Raw genomic sequence first — 17,130 nt, forward strand, 5'->3', positions numbered from 1 at the left:
AGGGGTGACAGGCTAATCGGTGCAGGGGTGTATTTACACTTTCCAGATTGAGCTGTGCACGGTCTAGAAACGCCCTCTTTCTACTCTTCCATCCCCTACCTCCCTCCACCCCCCACCCCCAAGTCACTCTGTTTGAGAGGCATGCGGATGCCTCTGTGCGCGCATGTGTGTGTTTTCAAAAGCTTGGAACGTGAGAACCCTTCTTGCAACACCCCCCTTCGTTATCTGTAGGATTTCGCCACCAAGAAGCCTCTCTTATCTGTCCACAGCCTGTCCTTCTACGGACAGGCCACCTCAGCGCTTCCCAGTCCTGCGAGCTTGGTTCGGGGTTCTGGGAGAGCCGCCCGCCCGCCCGCCTGCCTCGCTCTCCCCGCAGGGCCGGCGGGCTGGCTCCTGTGAGTGTGAGTGTGTGTGTGCGGGTGCAGGGACGCCCAGGAGCGGGGAGGCTTCCTCTCGCAGCACCGCGCGGGCAGCGCCGGCAGCGCTACTCCCCGAGCCGCCGCCGGCAGCGCGAGGCGGCAGCAGCAGCCTCCGCCTCCTCCGCTGGTGATTGGCTGGTTCTGCTCATCGTTTCCCTGCTAGGAAAAGGGAAGGGCCAGCGACGCCCCCAGCCCCGCCGCAGCCGCGGCCGGCTCCTTCCCAGCACAAGGTGTCTAGTCTCGAAAGAAATCTGAGCCCCCGGGAGGCGGCGCGGAGCGACCCGGCGGGGCTGGCGCGGACCGCGAGGGAGAGCGCAGGGCTGCGCTCCGGCACCGGTGCGAGCGGGGCCCGCGGCGGACCCCCGCGACCCGCGCGGGAGATCCCGGCTCCACGCTCTCCGCGCATTTTACAGATAACGCCGCCCCCCCCGCCCCCCACCACCACCTCCTGCGACTAAATCTCCCAAAACGGAGCTTTCAGATCCGGAGAAGGTGCAGGAACTGGGGCCACCACTCCTGTCCCAGGCACCCAAGATGCGGTCCGTTAGGAAGAGGTGGACGATCTGCACGATAAGTCTGCTCCTCATCTTTTATAAGACAAAAGAAATAGCAAGAACCGAGGAGCACCAGGAGACGCAACTCATCGGGTAAATGCAACGCTTCATTTCAGGATATGGTGTTTTTTTTTTTTTTTTTTTTTGGAAAGTCAAGCCAGAGAGGAGGTGTGGATATAGACAATAGAGTGAAGGTTGGGGTCCTCTGCGTGCTCCTATGAGCGTGTCCGTGTGTGTGTGTGTGTGTGTGTGTGTGTGTGTGTGTGTGTGTGTGTTTAGTCTCGGGAATTAAGTAACAAAGGCAGTTGCCGAGGTGTGCGTGCTTCTCTCTGCGTGTTCCCCGTGAGAGTTCAACTTGCTGCGTGGCGGCGGCGGCGGCGGCGGTGTGGGCTCCGGGGCTCGCCCGCCCGCCCGCCGGAGGGGGAAGTCACTGCAGAAGTGTCAACAAAGAGCGGGCGCCCTGGTCCTTTTAGTCCGCGGGCGGAACCCCAGGGAGACGTCTTGGTTCACCCTCCGGCTCTACCCTTCCTTCTGTGTCGGGTCGCTGTGGAGGTGCTGGGGGAAGGCTGGCTTTCCGAGGGGCTCAAGTTCAAGCCCGGGAAGCAGGAAAGGTGTCTGCACTCTCTCTGGACTCGTCTCTGGCGCGGGGTGGGTCTGTGCGTCTCAGTTTGAATGAGAAACTCCGGGACAGCCACGGATACTGTCTGACTCGCTCTTCTGTGTGTCAAACACGGGGGCGTCCTGGGTACTGTAGCTTCAAGCAGACTATATTTCTGCCTTGGTTTGTGTGTGTGTGTGTGTGTGTGTGTGTGTGTGTGTGTGTTTTCCTTCTTCTTCTTTAAGTTTGTCTAGTTGAGTTCAAAATCTTCCTCCACCCCAGTAAGTTCTCTAAATATCACACTTCCTTCCTCCTGGCCCCTGGCCTCTGTCTCTTTGAAGTTTACCCAGCGGGGTGGCTGCAACTTTGTGTTGCTTACAAGGCTTGGGAGCGTTTTCTGAGGATGGGAACCTGGCGGTCGAAGGGCTGTGTTCCAAGTCCTGTTTTCGGAGACCCTCCTCCCTCCTCCGGAGGCGTCCGCTATGGGAAACTACACGCTGGCAGAGATGCCCGCCTGGCCCGCTCGGTTTTTATGGTTTTTATTTTCCTCGGCATTTATTAAAACGAAGATAGAATCTCTCTCTCTCTCTCTCTCTCTCTCTCTCTCTCTCTCTCTCTCTCTCTCTCTCTCTCTCTCTCTCTGGCATAGGAGTGCTAAAACGTGCACAGGCACGCGAACTTCATGCACTCCATTTGTCCCTATTCCTTCTCCCTAAGAAATGATCATTTAAGTGAACAAGACTCAGGCTTCCCCTGAGGGAAGTAATTGCCATTTTATAGAAAACTAAGGCAGCCAGAAGTACAGTGGAATGGAACGGGAAGGTGCTGAAAAAGCTGCTAAGGCATGGCCTGGATGGTCGTAATGCATCAGCACATCCATTGAGTGGGTCTCTTCTTGGGGGGCGCGGGCAACGCTGAACGGTGGGCTGAGTTCGTTCACACGTGGCGCGGGTGGGCTGCAAAGGAGAGCGAGCTCAGTGGTCGGGGAAGGAGGACCTGGGCGCGGGTGGAGGGCTTGGCCGGCCGACCTGGGCTTCCCAGGCAGACAAAGGGGTCTTTCGGGAGGTGGTGAACCAGCGCGCGGGGGAGAGGCGGATGCTGGGGTGTGGGGGAGGCTCTTTGTTCCCTTCCGGGCTGGTGGGCTCCCCGAAGACAAGCCCGAACCCAGACAAAGCGGCCAAACCTCGCCAGGACTCCGGGCGTGCGGGCCCCCCGCCGGCGACCCCGGGGAGCAGGAGTGGGCGGGGCGGGCGAGGCGAGGGGAGGCGCCACGCGCTGCCCACACGCCCGCTCCGGGCTCCGGCGGGGAGGAGGCGCGCACCCCGGGTCCAGTCCCAATCAGGGGGCGGGGGGGGGATAGCAGACCTAGGACGCCCCCCATCTCCGGGGCGGTGTCGCTCCCGTGGCCCTCCCGGGACCCCGCGGGCCGGTGGGCGCTGCCCAGGACGCTGGGGAGCGGGGGTGGGCCGGCCGGGCGCGGCGGCTGGGTGGCCGGGCTGGGTTTCACACCGCACCCTTTTCGGGGTGAGCTGCGGTTTCTTCCCTGCTCCCCCGAGAAAGCCTGGGGCCGGCGCTGGAGTTCATCACTGGGAAGCGAGGTGTCTGCTAGGTCCCTCCCCCCTCCTCCTCAGAGCTGGCCGCGAGGGTGGGAGGATGAGGAGGAGAAGACAGGGCAAGCCTTGGGCAGGAATCCGGTCCCTTTAAAAGAACACCACTTTCCTTGCTCCCCCGCCACCTGCTCCTCCTCCTCCATTAAAACCCGCAATTACAGGTGTGCGGGGCGCGGCCGCGAGCCGCTGTGGGCGCGGCGCTTCTGTGCCCGAGCGTCCCCGAGACCCGGGAGCTGGGCAGCCAGGACCTGTCAGCGCTCCCCCTTTTTCTTCAGGATCCAGTGCTCAACAGGGAAGCTCGTGATGCTAGCCAGTGACTGCGTTTTCAACTCCCAGATGGTGCTTCAGGTGGAGGGGTGGACTCATCGAAAGACCGTTTCCTTGATCCTCTGCCCACGCCACGTGGAGGGGCGAGTTTGCAGACGAGTGAACGAGAGTGGAGGTTTGGCCCTAGCGCCCAGACCAGCATCCCAAAGCGGGGTACGGGAGGCCGTGTCTGACCTTTGGGGGGCACTGCGTGCCTTCCGAGTAGGCTCAGCGGATTCAGTGAAGGGCATTCCGTATCCCTCATCCCTTAGGACAGCCCCCTAGCTTCCTAGTTAGCTTACTTGCTACCGTTTCTCCGTGGGCAGGCAGTTTCTTTGTCTGCTGGACTTCTGCCTTCCTAACTGCGAGTCCCATCTACAATCAGTGCGGCGCTCCTCTCATTACACCGTGCTGAGCAGTCACTCCTCTTAGGAGAGAGAACACCAGCACAGTTTTCCTACCAGCCATCCACATTTTCATCCGTCCACAGGAACACCAGCAGCATGGCTTTTCTAAGGGGCTGTTTGAAAATAGAGCAAGGAATCGTTGGGCATTTAAAACGGAAACTCCCTTCTATGCAAACCTATTAACAAAGTTGAACTCAGAGGGTATGAAGTGGTGGATTCTTGATGAACATTTTTTTTTTTTCCTTAATGGGAAAAACGACACTTGCCTCGCAATGGGCCCAGGATTTCACTGCTCCTTGGGTGTAACTGGAAACGTGTTAACCTAAGTGTCCTGCAGGGAACAGTGTATGTGGGTATGCTTATTTAATGGGACAACGTATCTGAGAGTATGGCAGAAACTTGAATGTCATTCAGATATTTGTTTTGATTGTGATTCTTTAAAGTTTGCCACATGCCATTTTTCTGGTTGACCAGAAATGAGACTGTAACTGACATTTCTTATCATCTAGAGATCTTTTTAATTTGACTGTGTACCTTGTGTTGTCTTACTGGTATTAGTTCTGAAACTTTTTAACTGAATTGACTGTGCAAATAAGCATTCCTACTTAGACTACGACCATTGTCAGCAAAGTTCCTTCCAGAGTGTCCTCTTGTAAATCAGGAAACCCAGGGTCTGCCCGTCCCTTCACTTGTTCCCTTTGGAGCTCTGCTAACAGCCATCAAGTAGTGAGTTAAGGTAGTACATTTCTCAGTTTACTAATATTTTTCGTTGTTTGACACTAAGGTAATGAAAACTGAAAACTGACTGCTGTTTGTGTTCAGACTTAGTTGGGTTCAAGTTCTTTTCTTTTAAATGATTTTCAAAATTTTATATTAACCAGGAGATTTAACCTAATCCAAAGGAAACACATTCATTCCAAAAACAAATCGTGAAGAATTTTTCGGTGGGGGTGAATTCAGGGCTATTGGGATCTAATTTCATGAAACAAAATTAATATGTGTTATATGAATTAATAAATTGTAGGGATGCCTGACAACTCATATTTCAAATAGAAAAATATTTGTAAGTATTAGTAACCTAACTATTGATTCGTTTCTGTCACTAGCATTGCATAGATGACCGTCTAAGCGGGTTTCTCTTAGCTTCATACAAGCAAGGAAACTTGTTACATATTGCTTTATGCTACATTATTTCCTTGGTGTGTCTTGTAGTTTTCCCTGTGGAGGTACATATTGACTCTTACTCTATATAGCCCTATGCAAATGTTTTCAGTGCAGCTGTTCAGCAATCACGTCTGATACGGAATGAGAAGCTAGTAGAGGGGGTGGTAACATCCTTGCATGCACGGGAAGGAAAAGCCTTTTCTAAGATAGAATGCTACCAAGTCACAAGTGAAAAACCCCTTGGGACCCATTTAACTTTATACAAAGAAATTTGCTTCAGAACCTCCGATTGCACTAAGCCAGGCCCTCTCACACAGGAATTTCATTGACTTCAAGAAGTTAACTAGTTGCAGCTGTTTGCATTCAAAGTCCTTTCCAATGATAAAAACCTGAAATGTGGCTTATCACCAGTTCAAATGAAAATAATTCAAATGGAAGAGTAACGTAGTAGCATTTCATTAATATAAATTTGATTTAAACTTTAAAACCCCCCTTTTTAAAAATCTGAGAGGTTCTGAAAAGGCTCCACACAGCTAGGTACATCATAACAACCATTCTGCCATGTAAAAATATATCAATAGTAATCTTCCATGGATATTTTAAAATGTCAGCCTGTGCATATTTTTACTTCTCCCATACAAGTTTATTGGTGAAAAATAATTATCATAATCATAGTAATCTATGGTTAGAAAAATATGATATTGTCAGGCCAGTTATTAACAAGATGTAGATTGGAAAGATTCCTACCCCTGGAAATGATCAAAGTTTGTGCCATGCTCTTAAAGGCATACCTACAAAAGTGTGAAAATTAACTTCTGTGTATATCCACATTTTCGTTCATATGTAGTTGTTATCATTAGACATATAATGTAAAAACGGACTTCTGGGCCACAGAGTAGTACATTTCTCCCTATGTTTTCTTGCATCCTAAATGACCTCTATAAAACGATCACTATTAGCCATATACAGGCATGCCAATGTATCATTGTCATCAGTAAGATAGTCTAAATATTAATTTTTACAAAGTTCTAAATTTTACAGTATTAATTTTTACAAAGTTCTAAATTTTACAGTGAGTAGTTGCATGTGATGCCTTGAGTTGCTTCAAGTTGGAAGTACATGTTTAAAAATGAATGCAGACCAAAATACCAAACTATAAACCTCCAATTACAGAATTCGTCCAACAGCTGTTACACAAGCAGTGTTCCCACTGATAGTAGGAGAGGATTGCCTACGGAATAAACAGATTTAGGCTTTGTGATTGAGCAAATAGTTATGCTATTTTTAAATTATACTTTTGAGAGTCTAAAAATTAAAAGGTAATATATAAAGAAATAAATGCAGATGTTGAAAAGGCTATGCCATAAACAGGTGGCTTTCAGATTCTCTAAGTCTGGCTTTACATCTATAAAGTACCAAGAAAATTGTTTAAACAATGATCTAGTCAGCTATTAATGTTCCAATGGCATAAATGTAATCAGAGACATCTGTCACTGTCATCATTATTTCCAGCACCCCTGCTACTACCTTGACACATGGGATACTTGATTGACACTACCGATTGAAGGGAGTAGCACAGTTAATTTCTTTAATGTACAAGAAAATACCAGTAATAATGACTACTCAATGAGTTTTCTCCCCACTACAGTCTCTGTCTCCTTACCACCATCAACTATCAGGAAAGTGTCTCTTGTTGAGATGACTCAAAGTAATCTTAGCAAGTAGCACCTTAATAGTGCTTTATAAATTACTTTCACATTCAGAGTCCCACACAATCCTTACAAAGTCATTGCAAATTAGATAATTTTGTTGCAGTTTCACAAGTTAAGATAAGGATTTAGTGGCCTAGAAAGAAAATATTGTCCAAGGTCATACAGGCTAGCAAGTGATAGAATCACCAACATATCCAGATCACCTGATATCCCAAGGTCTTCTTACTATAAAATAAAAGCTCTTTCCATTATGTGTATATTCCTTCTGTGAAAATAAAATTACAGTCTTGGGAGTCACAAGTATAAAGATGCAGAAGAATTGGCAAAACATCCTGTCTCTATTGTCTAAAACAGTGGGGAAGGATGGGCTAAACTGGAACAGGGCTTTGATGAGAATTTATTTTTTTTATAAATATCAGAAAGACCTTTACATTTTTTTTCAGTATTCTTTTTTTTTTTAAATCTAGATAACATTGGTTTTTATTGGTTAACAAGGTTTATGTTGGTATATAATATCATGTTAGTTTCAGGTGTTCAACATTATAATTTAACATATGTGTACACTACAGCATGTCACTACCAAAGGTCTAATTTCCATTTGTCACCATACAATTGACCACTTTTACACATTTCACTCTCCCATCACCCCTTCCATTCTACTAACCACCAATGAGTTTGTTTTTACTTTGTTTTGTTTTAATTTTCTTTTTTCCACATATGAGTAAAATCACATGCTATTTTTCTTTCTCTATCTGACTTATTTCACTTAGCATTATACTTTCAGGATCCATCCATGTTGTCTTGAATATCAAGATTTCATCTTTTTAATGGCTAAGTAGTATTCCAGTGTGTGTGTGTGTGTGTGTGTGTGTGTGTGTGTATGTGTGTGTGTGTGTGTGTGTGTGTGTGTCTCAATCACATCTTCTTTATCTATTCATCTGTGGATAGACACTTAGGCTGTTTTCATATCTTCTGTATTTTAAATAATGCTACTATGAACATAGGGGTGCACATATCTTTTTTAATTCATATTTTTATATTCTTTGGATAAGTAACTATAAGTGGAATAGCTGGATCATGTGCTAGTTCTATTTTTAATTTTTGAGAAGTCTTCATACTGTTTTTTTCATAGTGGCTACGCTAATTTACAGTCCCACAAACACTATACAAGGGGTCCCTTTTCACAGCATCTTCTCCAACACTTATTTTTTGCATTTTTTACAATAGCCATTTTTACAGGTGTGAGATGATATCTCACTGTAGTTCTGATTTTCGTTTCCCTAAAAATTAGTAATGTTCAATGTTTTTTCATATGTTGTTGGCCATCTGAATATCTTCTTTGGAAAATGTCTATTCAGATGCTCTGCCCACTTTTTATTGGGTTGCTTGTTTTTTTGTTGTTGAATTGAATGAGTTCTTTATATATTTTGGATATTAACATTTGTATAATTTGAAAATGTTTTCCCATTCAGTAAGTTGCCTTTTTGTTTTGTTAATGGTTTCCTTTATTGTCAAAGGCTTTTTCTTTATGAAATAGGCTCTATTTCAAAAAGAATAAGTGTAAATGATTGTCCTAATAAAATCATATTCACTTAATTTTTATAATACTTTTTATCATGGTTATTTAACTCTTCTAACTTGTAGAAAAAGTTCTATCTACAATTTGTCACTAGTTATCTAAATCAAATTATGTATTATGCTACTTAGACAAATGCTTCTTATTTTCACCAAGTTGGCATTTTTATTTTGTTTCAGAGATGGTGAACTGTATTTGAGTCGATCCCTTGTCAATAGTTCTGATAAAATCATTCGAAAGGCTGGCTCTTCAATCTTCCAGCACTCTGTAGAAGGTTGGAAAATCAATTCCTCTTTGGTCCTGGAGATAAGGTGAGTTTCTTTAATTAGGCATAATACATTTCACATCATGTTCTTGGATATGTTGGGCTTGGCAAACTTATATTGAATATTTAATTTATGGTTTAAGTATGAATACTTTAATATAAGAGTGAACTGAACCAGTTCTACTAAATGTTACTCACTGAAGAATATGAGGCCATAAAACTGAAATCATTATACAGTCAGAAATTTAAGGATGAATATGTGAGTTTGAATATACTGTCTTTATAGTAATGGAATAAGATATTTAAGTGAGTACTAATGTTTAACATACTTTTCTTCACTCAATTACTCAGGATAGCCATATTTTTGTGAATTATCTTTAACTTCCCTGTTAAGTCTTCATACTGATTTAGAGAGTTTTCTCACACTAGATGAAAATAGAACTTATTCAACTCCTATTTTGCTGACAATTATAAATAAAACTGACATTCTATCACTGGGTATTTCTATATGAGCTTCTGTAATAAAAGTCTCAGCAATTATATCCTAAAATAGGCAAAAATCAGAAAATAATTCTTCTAGAATACTGATTTATTCTTTGGAATATTTTAGGTGAAACAAGCTCTTGAAAACAAACTTGGTGCCTACATATATCCACTATATCTTATTTTCTTTAATTATAATCCTACTAGAGGCCCGGTTCCCGAAATTCATGCACTTGGCGGGGGGAGGGGGGGCATGTCCTCAGCCCAGCCTGCGCCCTCTCTCAGTCTGGGAGCCCTTGGGGGATGTCCAACTGCAGGACATATCTTAGAGCTGCCGCAGAGGTGGGGGAGGCTCCCACCACTGCCACTGTGCTCACCAGCCTTGATCCCAGCTTCTGGCTGAGCGATGCTCCCCCTGTGGGAGCGCACTGACCACCAGGGAGCAGCTCCCACATTGAGCATCTGCCCCCTGGTGGTCAGTGTGTGTTATAGCGACCGGTCATTTTGCCATTCGGTTGATTTGCATATTAGCCTTTTATTATATAGGATTACTAATAAGAAAGATAGGGTCAGACTTTCCTAATTATGAGGGAAGCAAACATATTTTTTCTCTATAGTTACATTACTGTATTGGTCAGCAGGTTTTAAAAAGAGCATTTTAGTAAATCAGAACTAGTGTATTGATTGATTGATTGATTGATTGAGCTTTATTGTTGAGAGTATTACAGATCCTCCCTCCCTTTTTCCCCCTTGCTTCCCATCACCTGGTTCCCACTCCACCCCAGGCCTTCACCACCCTATTATCTGTGTTCATGGGCAGCGCATATATGAATATAAATTCTTTGTTTAATCTCTTCCCACCTCCTCTTCCCTCTGAGATTCATCAGTCTGTTCCATGTCTCTATGCCTCTAGTTCTATTTTACTCATCAGTTTATTGTGTTCATTAGATTCCACATGTAAGTGAGATCGTGTGATATTTGTCTTTCTCTGATTGGCTTATTTCACTTATCATAACCATCTCTAGGTCCCTCCATGCTATCTCAAAGGTTAATGGATCCTTTTTTTTTTATAGCTGCACTAGGGACCCAGTGCACTAACTCATGCATCTTGAAATGAACTGTGGGCCGCGATGATGTGGAGGGCACAGGGGCGGGTCTTGGCCCATCCTCTGCACCCCTGCCCGGCCCCTTCCACTGCGGCCCCCGGTCCCCTGTCTGCCCGCAGCCCCGCTCCCACCGCTGCCGCTCCCACATGCTGACAGTGCCAGCCCCGCTCATACCCACTGCTGGTATGGAGCGATTGGGGCCGGTGCCAGCAGTGGGTGCAAGCAGGGCTGGCGCTGGCAGCAGGTGCAAGTGCCCAGCTGGGCTGTGGTGTGCAGGAGCAAAGAATTTTCAGTAACCACCAGAGGCTTGCCCCTATGACAGCGACCGGCACCCTGCCTTGGTCTGGCGCCCCCTCTCACCTGCTCCACCATCCTGCTGAGGCTGACGCCCGCCATGTTCTGGGCTCTGCTGCCTGCTGCCGATGCCCACCATGTTTTGCGTGTGGCCCCTGGTGGTCAGCGCCTGTTATAGCAACTGGTTGTTCGGTTGTTCTACTGTTTGGTCTATTTGCATATTAGGCTTTTATATATATATATAGACTAGAGGCCCGTGCATGAATTGGGGGGGGGGGGGTCCCTCAGCCTGGACTGCACCCTCTCCAATCCAGGATCCCTCTCACAATCTGGAACCCCTGGCTCCTAACTGCTCACCTGCCTGCTGGCCTGATGGCCCTAACTTCTCTCCCCTGCCAGCCTCTCCCCTCCTGGCCTGATCCCCCTAACTACTCTCCCCTCCTGGTCTGCTCACCCTAACTGTCTCACTGCTTCCCTTTGCCGGCCTGATCCCCCTAACTGCCCTCTCCTGCTGGCCTGATCACCCTAACTGCCTATCTGCTCTCCTCTCCTGGCCTTATCCCCCTAACTGCCTATCTGCTCTCCACTGCTGGCCTAATTCCCTAACTGCTTATCTGTACACCCCTCCTGGCCTGATCCCCCTAACTACCTATCTGCTCTCCCCTCCTGGCCTGATCCCCCTAACTGCCTATCTCCACTCCCCTCCTGGCCTGATTCCCCTAGCTGCCTATCTGCTCTCCCTTCCTCTCTGTGCCCTTTGGACACCTGGTGCAGGCATACTGAGAGCTCTCCACTGCACCCCCGCCCCCGTCCTAATTGGTTGTTATGTGATGGTGTCCTGGCCAATTTGCATAATCCTCTATTATTAGTATAGACTAGTGGCCCAGTGCACAAAATTAATGCATGGGGATGGGGTGTCCCTCCACCTGGCCTGCACCCTCTCCCAGTCTGGGATCCTTTGGCGGATATCCTGCAGGGATTAGGCCTAAACCGGCAGTCGGACATCCCTCCCACAATCCAGGACTGTTGGCTCCTAACCGCTCACTTGCCTGCCTGCCTGATTGCCCTTAATCACTCTGCCTGCTGGCCTGCTTGCCCCCAACTTACCCACCCCCCGCCGGCCTTCTTGGTCCCAACTGCCCCCCTTTGTTGGCCTGCTCTCCCCTAACTGCCCCTTCGCCGGCCTGCTCTCCCCCAACTGCTCCCATGCTGGCATGATTGCCCCCAACTGCCCCCCCTGTCAGACTGCTCACCCCCAACTTACCCCCCCTGCCGGCCTGATCGCCCCCAATGGACCCCACCCTGCCAGCCTACTTGCCCCCAACTGGCCCCCCTGCCGGCCTGATCGCCCCCAACTGGCCTCCCCTTCTGGCCTGATTGCCTCTAACTGCCTCTGCCTCCATGGCTTTGTCTGGAAGAACATCCAGAAGGTCTCCCAGTCTAATTAGCATACTACCCTTTTATTAGTATAGATAGTACTCCATTGTGGAAAGATACCACAGGTGATTTTTTTGTCTATTCTTCTACTCTTGGCACTTGGGCTGTTTCCAGATCTTAGCTATCTATAATAATAAAAGCATAATATGCTAATTAGGCCAGATGTCCTTCCAAACAAGTGTAGCCAGGGCTGAGAGGGAAGCCTGGGTCCCAGGTGACTGCTGGCAGCCAGAGGGAAGCCCAGGTCCCGGGTGCCAGAGGAAAGCCAGTGCCAGCAGCCAGGGGAAGGAAGGCCTACTCTTGCACGAATTTCGTGCATTGGGCCTCTAATTGTAACTAATGCTGCTATGAACATAGGGGTGCACATATTCTTTCTGATTGGTGTTTTGGGATTCTTAGAATGTATTCCTAGAAGTAGGATCACTGGGTCAAATGACAGTTCCATTTTAATTTATTTGCTATTAATCACTGCCTAAGCATATATTTTCACTGATTTTTAGAGTGGAAGGGAAGAAGAGAGAGAATGGGGGAGGGAGGGAGGGAGAGAGAAAGAAACATCAGTGTGAAAGAGACACATTGATTGGTCACCTCCCACAGGCACGCTAACCAGGGCAGGGGATTGAACCTGCAAACCAGGTACATGCCTTTGACTGAGGAACCCAAAGCCCTTTGGTCTGCGGGCTTATGCCCTAACCAGGCCCATTTTTGATATTTTGAGGAAACTCCACACTGTTTTCCATCGTGGGTATACCAGTCTACATTCCCACCAGCAGTGTGCTAGGGTTCCTTTTTCTCCACATTCCCACCAGCACTTGTTGTTTGTTGATTTATTGATGGTAGGTTGCCATTCTGAACGACCATCCTTTACATAATAAAATCATTGAATATTTCTAGTATTGACAAAATGCTAATTATTCATTTATTGGATATTAACGCAGATTTTTTAAAGTGCAAGTTAGTGCACTTAAAAGGGTAAGCTGCTGATTTGTTTGGGTTTCTATGTACTCACTTCTTGGATCATACCCACATGCTGTATATTGTAGATTATAAGCAAATTAAAGAAATAATTTTTATAATTATCTTTAGAGTATACATAGCAATTCATAGAATTAATGACAGCAAAGGCACTCACTCCATGTTGAAATACACTTGACAGAGTGTCTGTCGATTGAAGAGATGGGTCAGGCAAAGGTAGGAAATGTTAGTATACTTTGTTTTAAAGCTTTGGCAGGGACTGGAAAGGGAAACTGGAATCAACTCACAGCAAGGTCAAGTGGTGTTAAGTGTGGTTGGTTTTAGTTTAGTGAGAACATTATATATTTGTGGGTGGAGTACAGGAAAGTGAAGATAAGTATAGTGTGATGACATTATAAATTGGTGTCTTTTGGGTAAAATGTTGTCAGCAAACAAGATTTATTTCAACCAGGTAGAAAAAAAAAACTTAAAGCCAATATTAAAAACTAGGAGATTCCTTATAAAAGTAAAGGTTTTCATTACTCTTGAAAATAAACATGGACACCTCTGGGTTCCACCTAAGCACTATTTGCCTGAGACAACACTAGGCAAATATATGCATAGAAGTTATTTGTTTAATCTCTCCAGTTTGACAGTGTTACCCATGGAGCATCCTTTTCTCATGATACCTACCTACTATCACCCTCATTATCCCAGACCTTTATACCCACGTTTGAATTTGGAAACCCTATACATGATGAGATAATTATGAGAAAAACAGCTACCGGATGTGGGACTCAAATGTGGTTGAGTTTAGAACAGAATAAGGATTCATATTTCTTCGAGGTAGATTGGAAAGAGAGAAATATGGGTCATTATAAAAGGAAATATTTGTAGCATTATTCATGGTGGCCAAAACTTGGAAACTAAAGTATCCCTCAATAGGTGATTGGGTAAAGAAGACATGGTACATATACTAGTAAACAGTGGAATACTACTCAGCCATAAGAAAAGATGAAATACTTGCAAAAACATGGATCAATCTTTCATGCTTAGCGAAATACTAAGTCAGGCAATAAAAATCAAGAACCATATGATTTCACTCATGTGGAATATAAAACTGAAAGCAACAAATGAACAAATAAGACAAACAAACAAACCAATGAAACCTGATAGACACAGACAACAGTGTGGTGGTTACCAGAGAGGAAGAGGGGAGGGGAAGGTAGTAAAGGGTAAAGGGGGTAAAATATATGGTGGCTGATGGAAGGCAATTTGACTTTGGGTGGTAAACATGCAATGCAATAGAATTGTACACTTAAACCTATATGATTTTATTAACCAGTGTCACCCCAACACATTTAATAACAAATACATAAATAAAAAGGATATATTTGATCTATAAGGATGTCTCCAAAGAGAACTTTAAAATGGAAGGATTTGAGAAGAAGGGAGACAATTAGGTAAGGGAAAGGTCAGGGAAAGGAAGGTAATGGAAGAAAGCAAAGTAAAATAACAAATTGGCAATAGTTCAATTAATGTAATTGGCCATGCCTTCCTAGCATCTGCAGAAAAATGAAAATGTAGTTGTGTGTGAGGCTACAGAGTTATATTTTGCTATTATTAAGATATTTAAACTAAATGTATTAAACATAAACTGACCCAAGCAGTTCATTATAGTAATTTTACAAATTAATAAGGGTTGCATTCATATCTTTTAGGGTAATAGTTTATTTTTAATTATAACATCTGATAATATGTGTAAAATATTAGTATTCTTTTCATATGTTTCCTCTTAACAGATAAAGAAATAAGCAATAATACAATGAGCAAATATTAACTAATGCATACAAAGTTGTCACATACAGTGAAATACTACTCAGTGGAATGCCATGGAATACTATTATTAGGGAATACTATTCCACATATACAGTGGAATGCTATTATTTCTTTACAAGGAAATAATAATTTCTAAAACCATTATTGCACAACATGCAAACAATTCATTAAAATTATAATTGCCTATAGCAGTAGTGACTAGTGATTATTAATCAGTATGAAACTTGTAATAAAAAATTTAGAATACAAAAATGTCTTATTGTTGTTCACTTACCTTTTTTTTAAGTCACACTGGAAACTAATTGTACAGTGTTTTGAATTAAGTTTTCTATTTTCCTCCCATATCTATAGCGTTTATGTAGAACCATATTACTTTGTGTCTGTGAGTGGGTGTGGGCATATTTCATAAGTATTTTCAAAATTCTTCTTTCAAGTTATTAAGAAGTTACAACTAATAATTTTTTATCTTATGTGATTGAGCCATGCTTACAAACCTTTCTCATTTAAAAAAATCTCATTAAACTTAAAATGCTCTTGTGACATTCCTAGTAAATTATCTATTTACATTAAAATGTAAAACAGCCACTGAAAATACATTTTTCCTTACATTTATAGACATGATTTTCTTTTTATTACTAATTCTTTCAACCCCATCTGTACTCTGCTACTTTCACAAACATATCAAGAATGCACTCGTATATATTCATCAAACAACTGTACCTCTGGGGAGTTACAAAAGAGAGATGGTTTCCTGTATTGGTTCATTGTATTTTGAAGATTCATCATGGTTTAGGGGAGTTATTCACCCTACAGCTAACTTTATAATTAAAATAATTTGCTTGGCTTAAGGCTTGATTTTATTAGTTCTGGTTTGTTCTTCATTATTGTAAGCTAAGAAATGGCACACTTAAGATGTGAGTAAATCTGTGAACATTGTACAGAGATATCATTTGGTCATGTCCAACACTTGTGACTTGACTTTGCTTTTTCCATCTTTAAGTTGTTTCTTGTCTTTCTTTTTTACTTATTTTTCATATGTTGAATAGAAACCTAAAGAATTATAATGCCAAATATAGATGCACAGAAATGTATGAGCTCAGCTACTCTTCAGGACAGATTGAGCATGTCATAATTAGTCAGAAAAAATACTTTCAACTCTCAGTATTACCATATATCAAAGTTCTCAAACAGAAAAGGCTAGCAGGGCAACTAAACATAACTGCAAATTTATATGTGCTTATCTGTAAAGAACGAATTTTCTGTTGCCTTCATCAATTTACTTTAGAAAAGGGTCCCCATATACTTTGTTCAGTAAGTGACCAGTAGAACACATCTTGAGTCTCACAGCTTCATAATGGCAGTCAAGCTTTAAAGCCAGGTCTAATTGGAAAACAATATTATAGTACTAAAATGTATATTATTAAATGTATCTTTATGAAGTATACAATAGTTTTTATGCACCAAAATAATAAAATACATATAAAATAATATGAATCCAATATTACCAAATGCTGGGTCAAATAGTAAATGGCCATCTGAGTGGTAAATTAAACCAAGAAATGCTTTTCTGTAAGCAGTGAGAAACAACTCTGCCTTTTTATTTGTTTGATTTAGGATTTTATTTTATACCATAGAGGACCCTAACTAAGCTCAGAAGCCTGAACAACCTACAGGTCATGTTCATTCAGAACTCTGAGGCAACGTGCTCATGGAAATAACCTTTTGAGTTAAAAACGTTTGCGTGTTCTCTCTGCTTTACCTAGGCATAATGAAACACTTGGCACTTCTTAAATTATTATTTTCTTTTTCGTAAACCATAAAAACTGATTTAGCAATTCTTGTCTGGAGTCAAAAGTTTGTATGTGTCATAACCTAATTTGCTTCTCAACTTGTGATGCATTCCAACTGTAAGATCTGTCTCACAATACTTGCTGATGGAGTCAACAGTGTCATTTGGATTAAATTTTCGTTGCCATAGCACATGTGTTTGTTGTTGACAAGTAAGCTGCAGAGAAGAAAGAGTGGCACCTGGTGATAGGTTAGCCCTAGTTCACATTTCACAAGTGAAAACAATGTTTAGTAAACTAATTCTCTGAGTCTCTGCAGCTGCTATTTCAAATGATGGCTGGTGTTGAAAGGGAAGTTCTAGTTGAAAATTCAGTTGAAAAGTTTCTGTGTAGAATCTATTTCTGTCAGTTTAACTGTCTACCCCAACTTTTCAGTTTAAGCCAGCGTTGCCTAACAAAAAATGACCTTTCTGACTAAGAGTTTAGTCTCACTGAAAGTGAAACAAGTATTTTTGGGCTTTTTCAGTTATCGTTAAAACAGTTGCTGCGTTTAGGTGTGTGTTTATCTAATGGGGTTTCAAAAGTTACTTTATGTTCACAAAATGGCAAAGACATAAAA

General features: G+C 43.6%; 1 protein-coding gene across 1 annotated transcript in view; it reads left to right on the top strand.

Moving 5' to 3' along the window:
* The first annotated feature begins 883 nt into the window (after window positions 1–883).
* The window catches only part of ST8SIA4 (ST8 alpha-N-acetyl-neuraminide alpha-2,8-sialyltransferase 4), an 86,753-nt gene continuing 70,506 nt past the window's right edge, over window positions 884–17,130 (top strand). Inside the window, exons 1-2 of the mRNA XM_008144512.3 lie at window positions 884–1,066; window positions 8,526–8,657. Coding sequence (XP_008142734.1) covers window positions 954–1,066; window positions 8,526–8,657 — 245 coding nt within the window. The 5' untranslated portion in view covers window positions 884–953. The remainder of the gene's footprint in view (window positions 1,067–8,525; window positions 8,658–17,130) is intronic.

The sequence above is a fragment of the Eptesicus fuscus genome, chromosome 4 (genome assembly GCF_027574615.1).
Source record: "Eptesicus fuscus isolate TK198812 chromosome 4, DD_ASM_mEF_20220401, whole genome shotgun sequence".
Taxonomy (NCBI): Eukaryota; Metazoa; Chordata; class Mammalia; order Chiroptera; family Vespertilionidae; genus Eptesicus; species Eptesicus fuscus.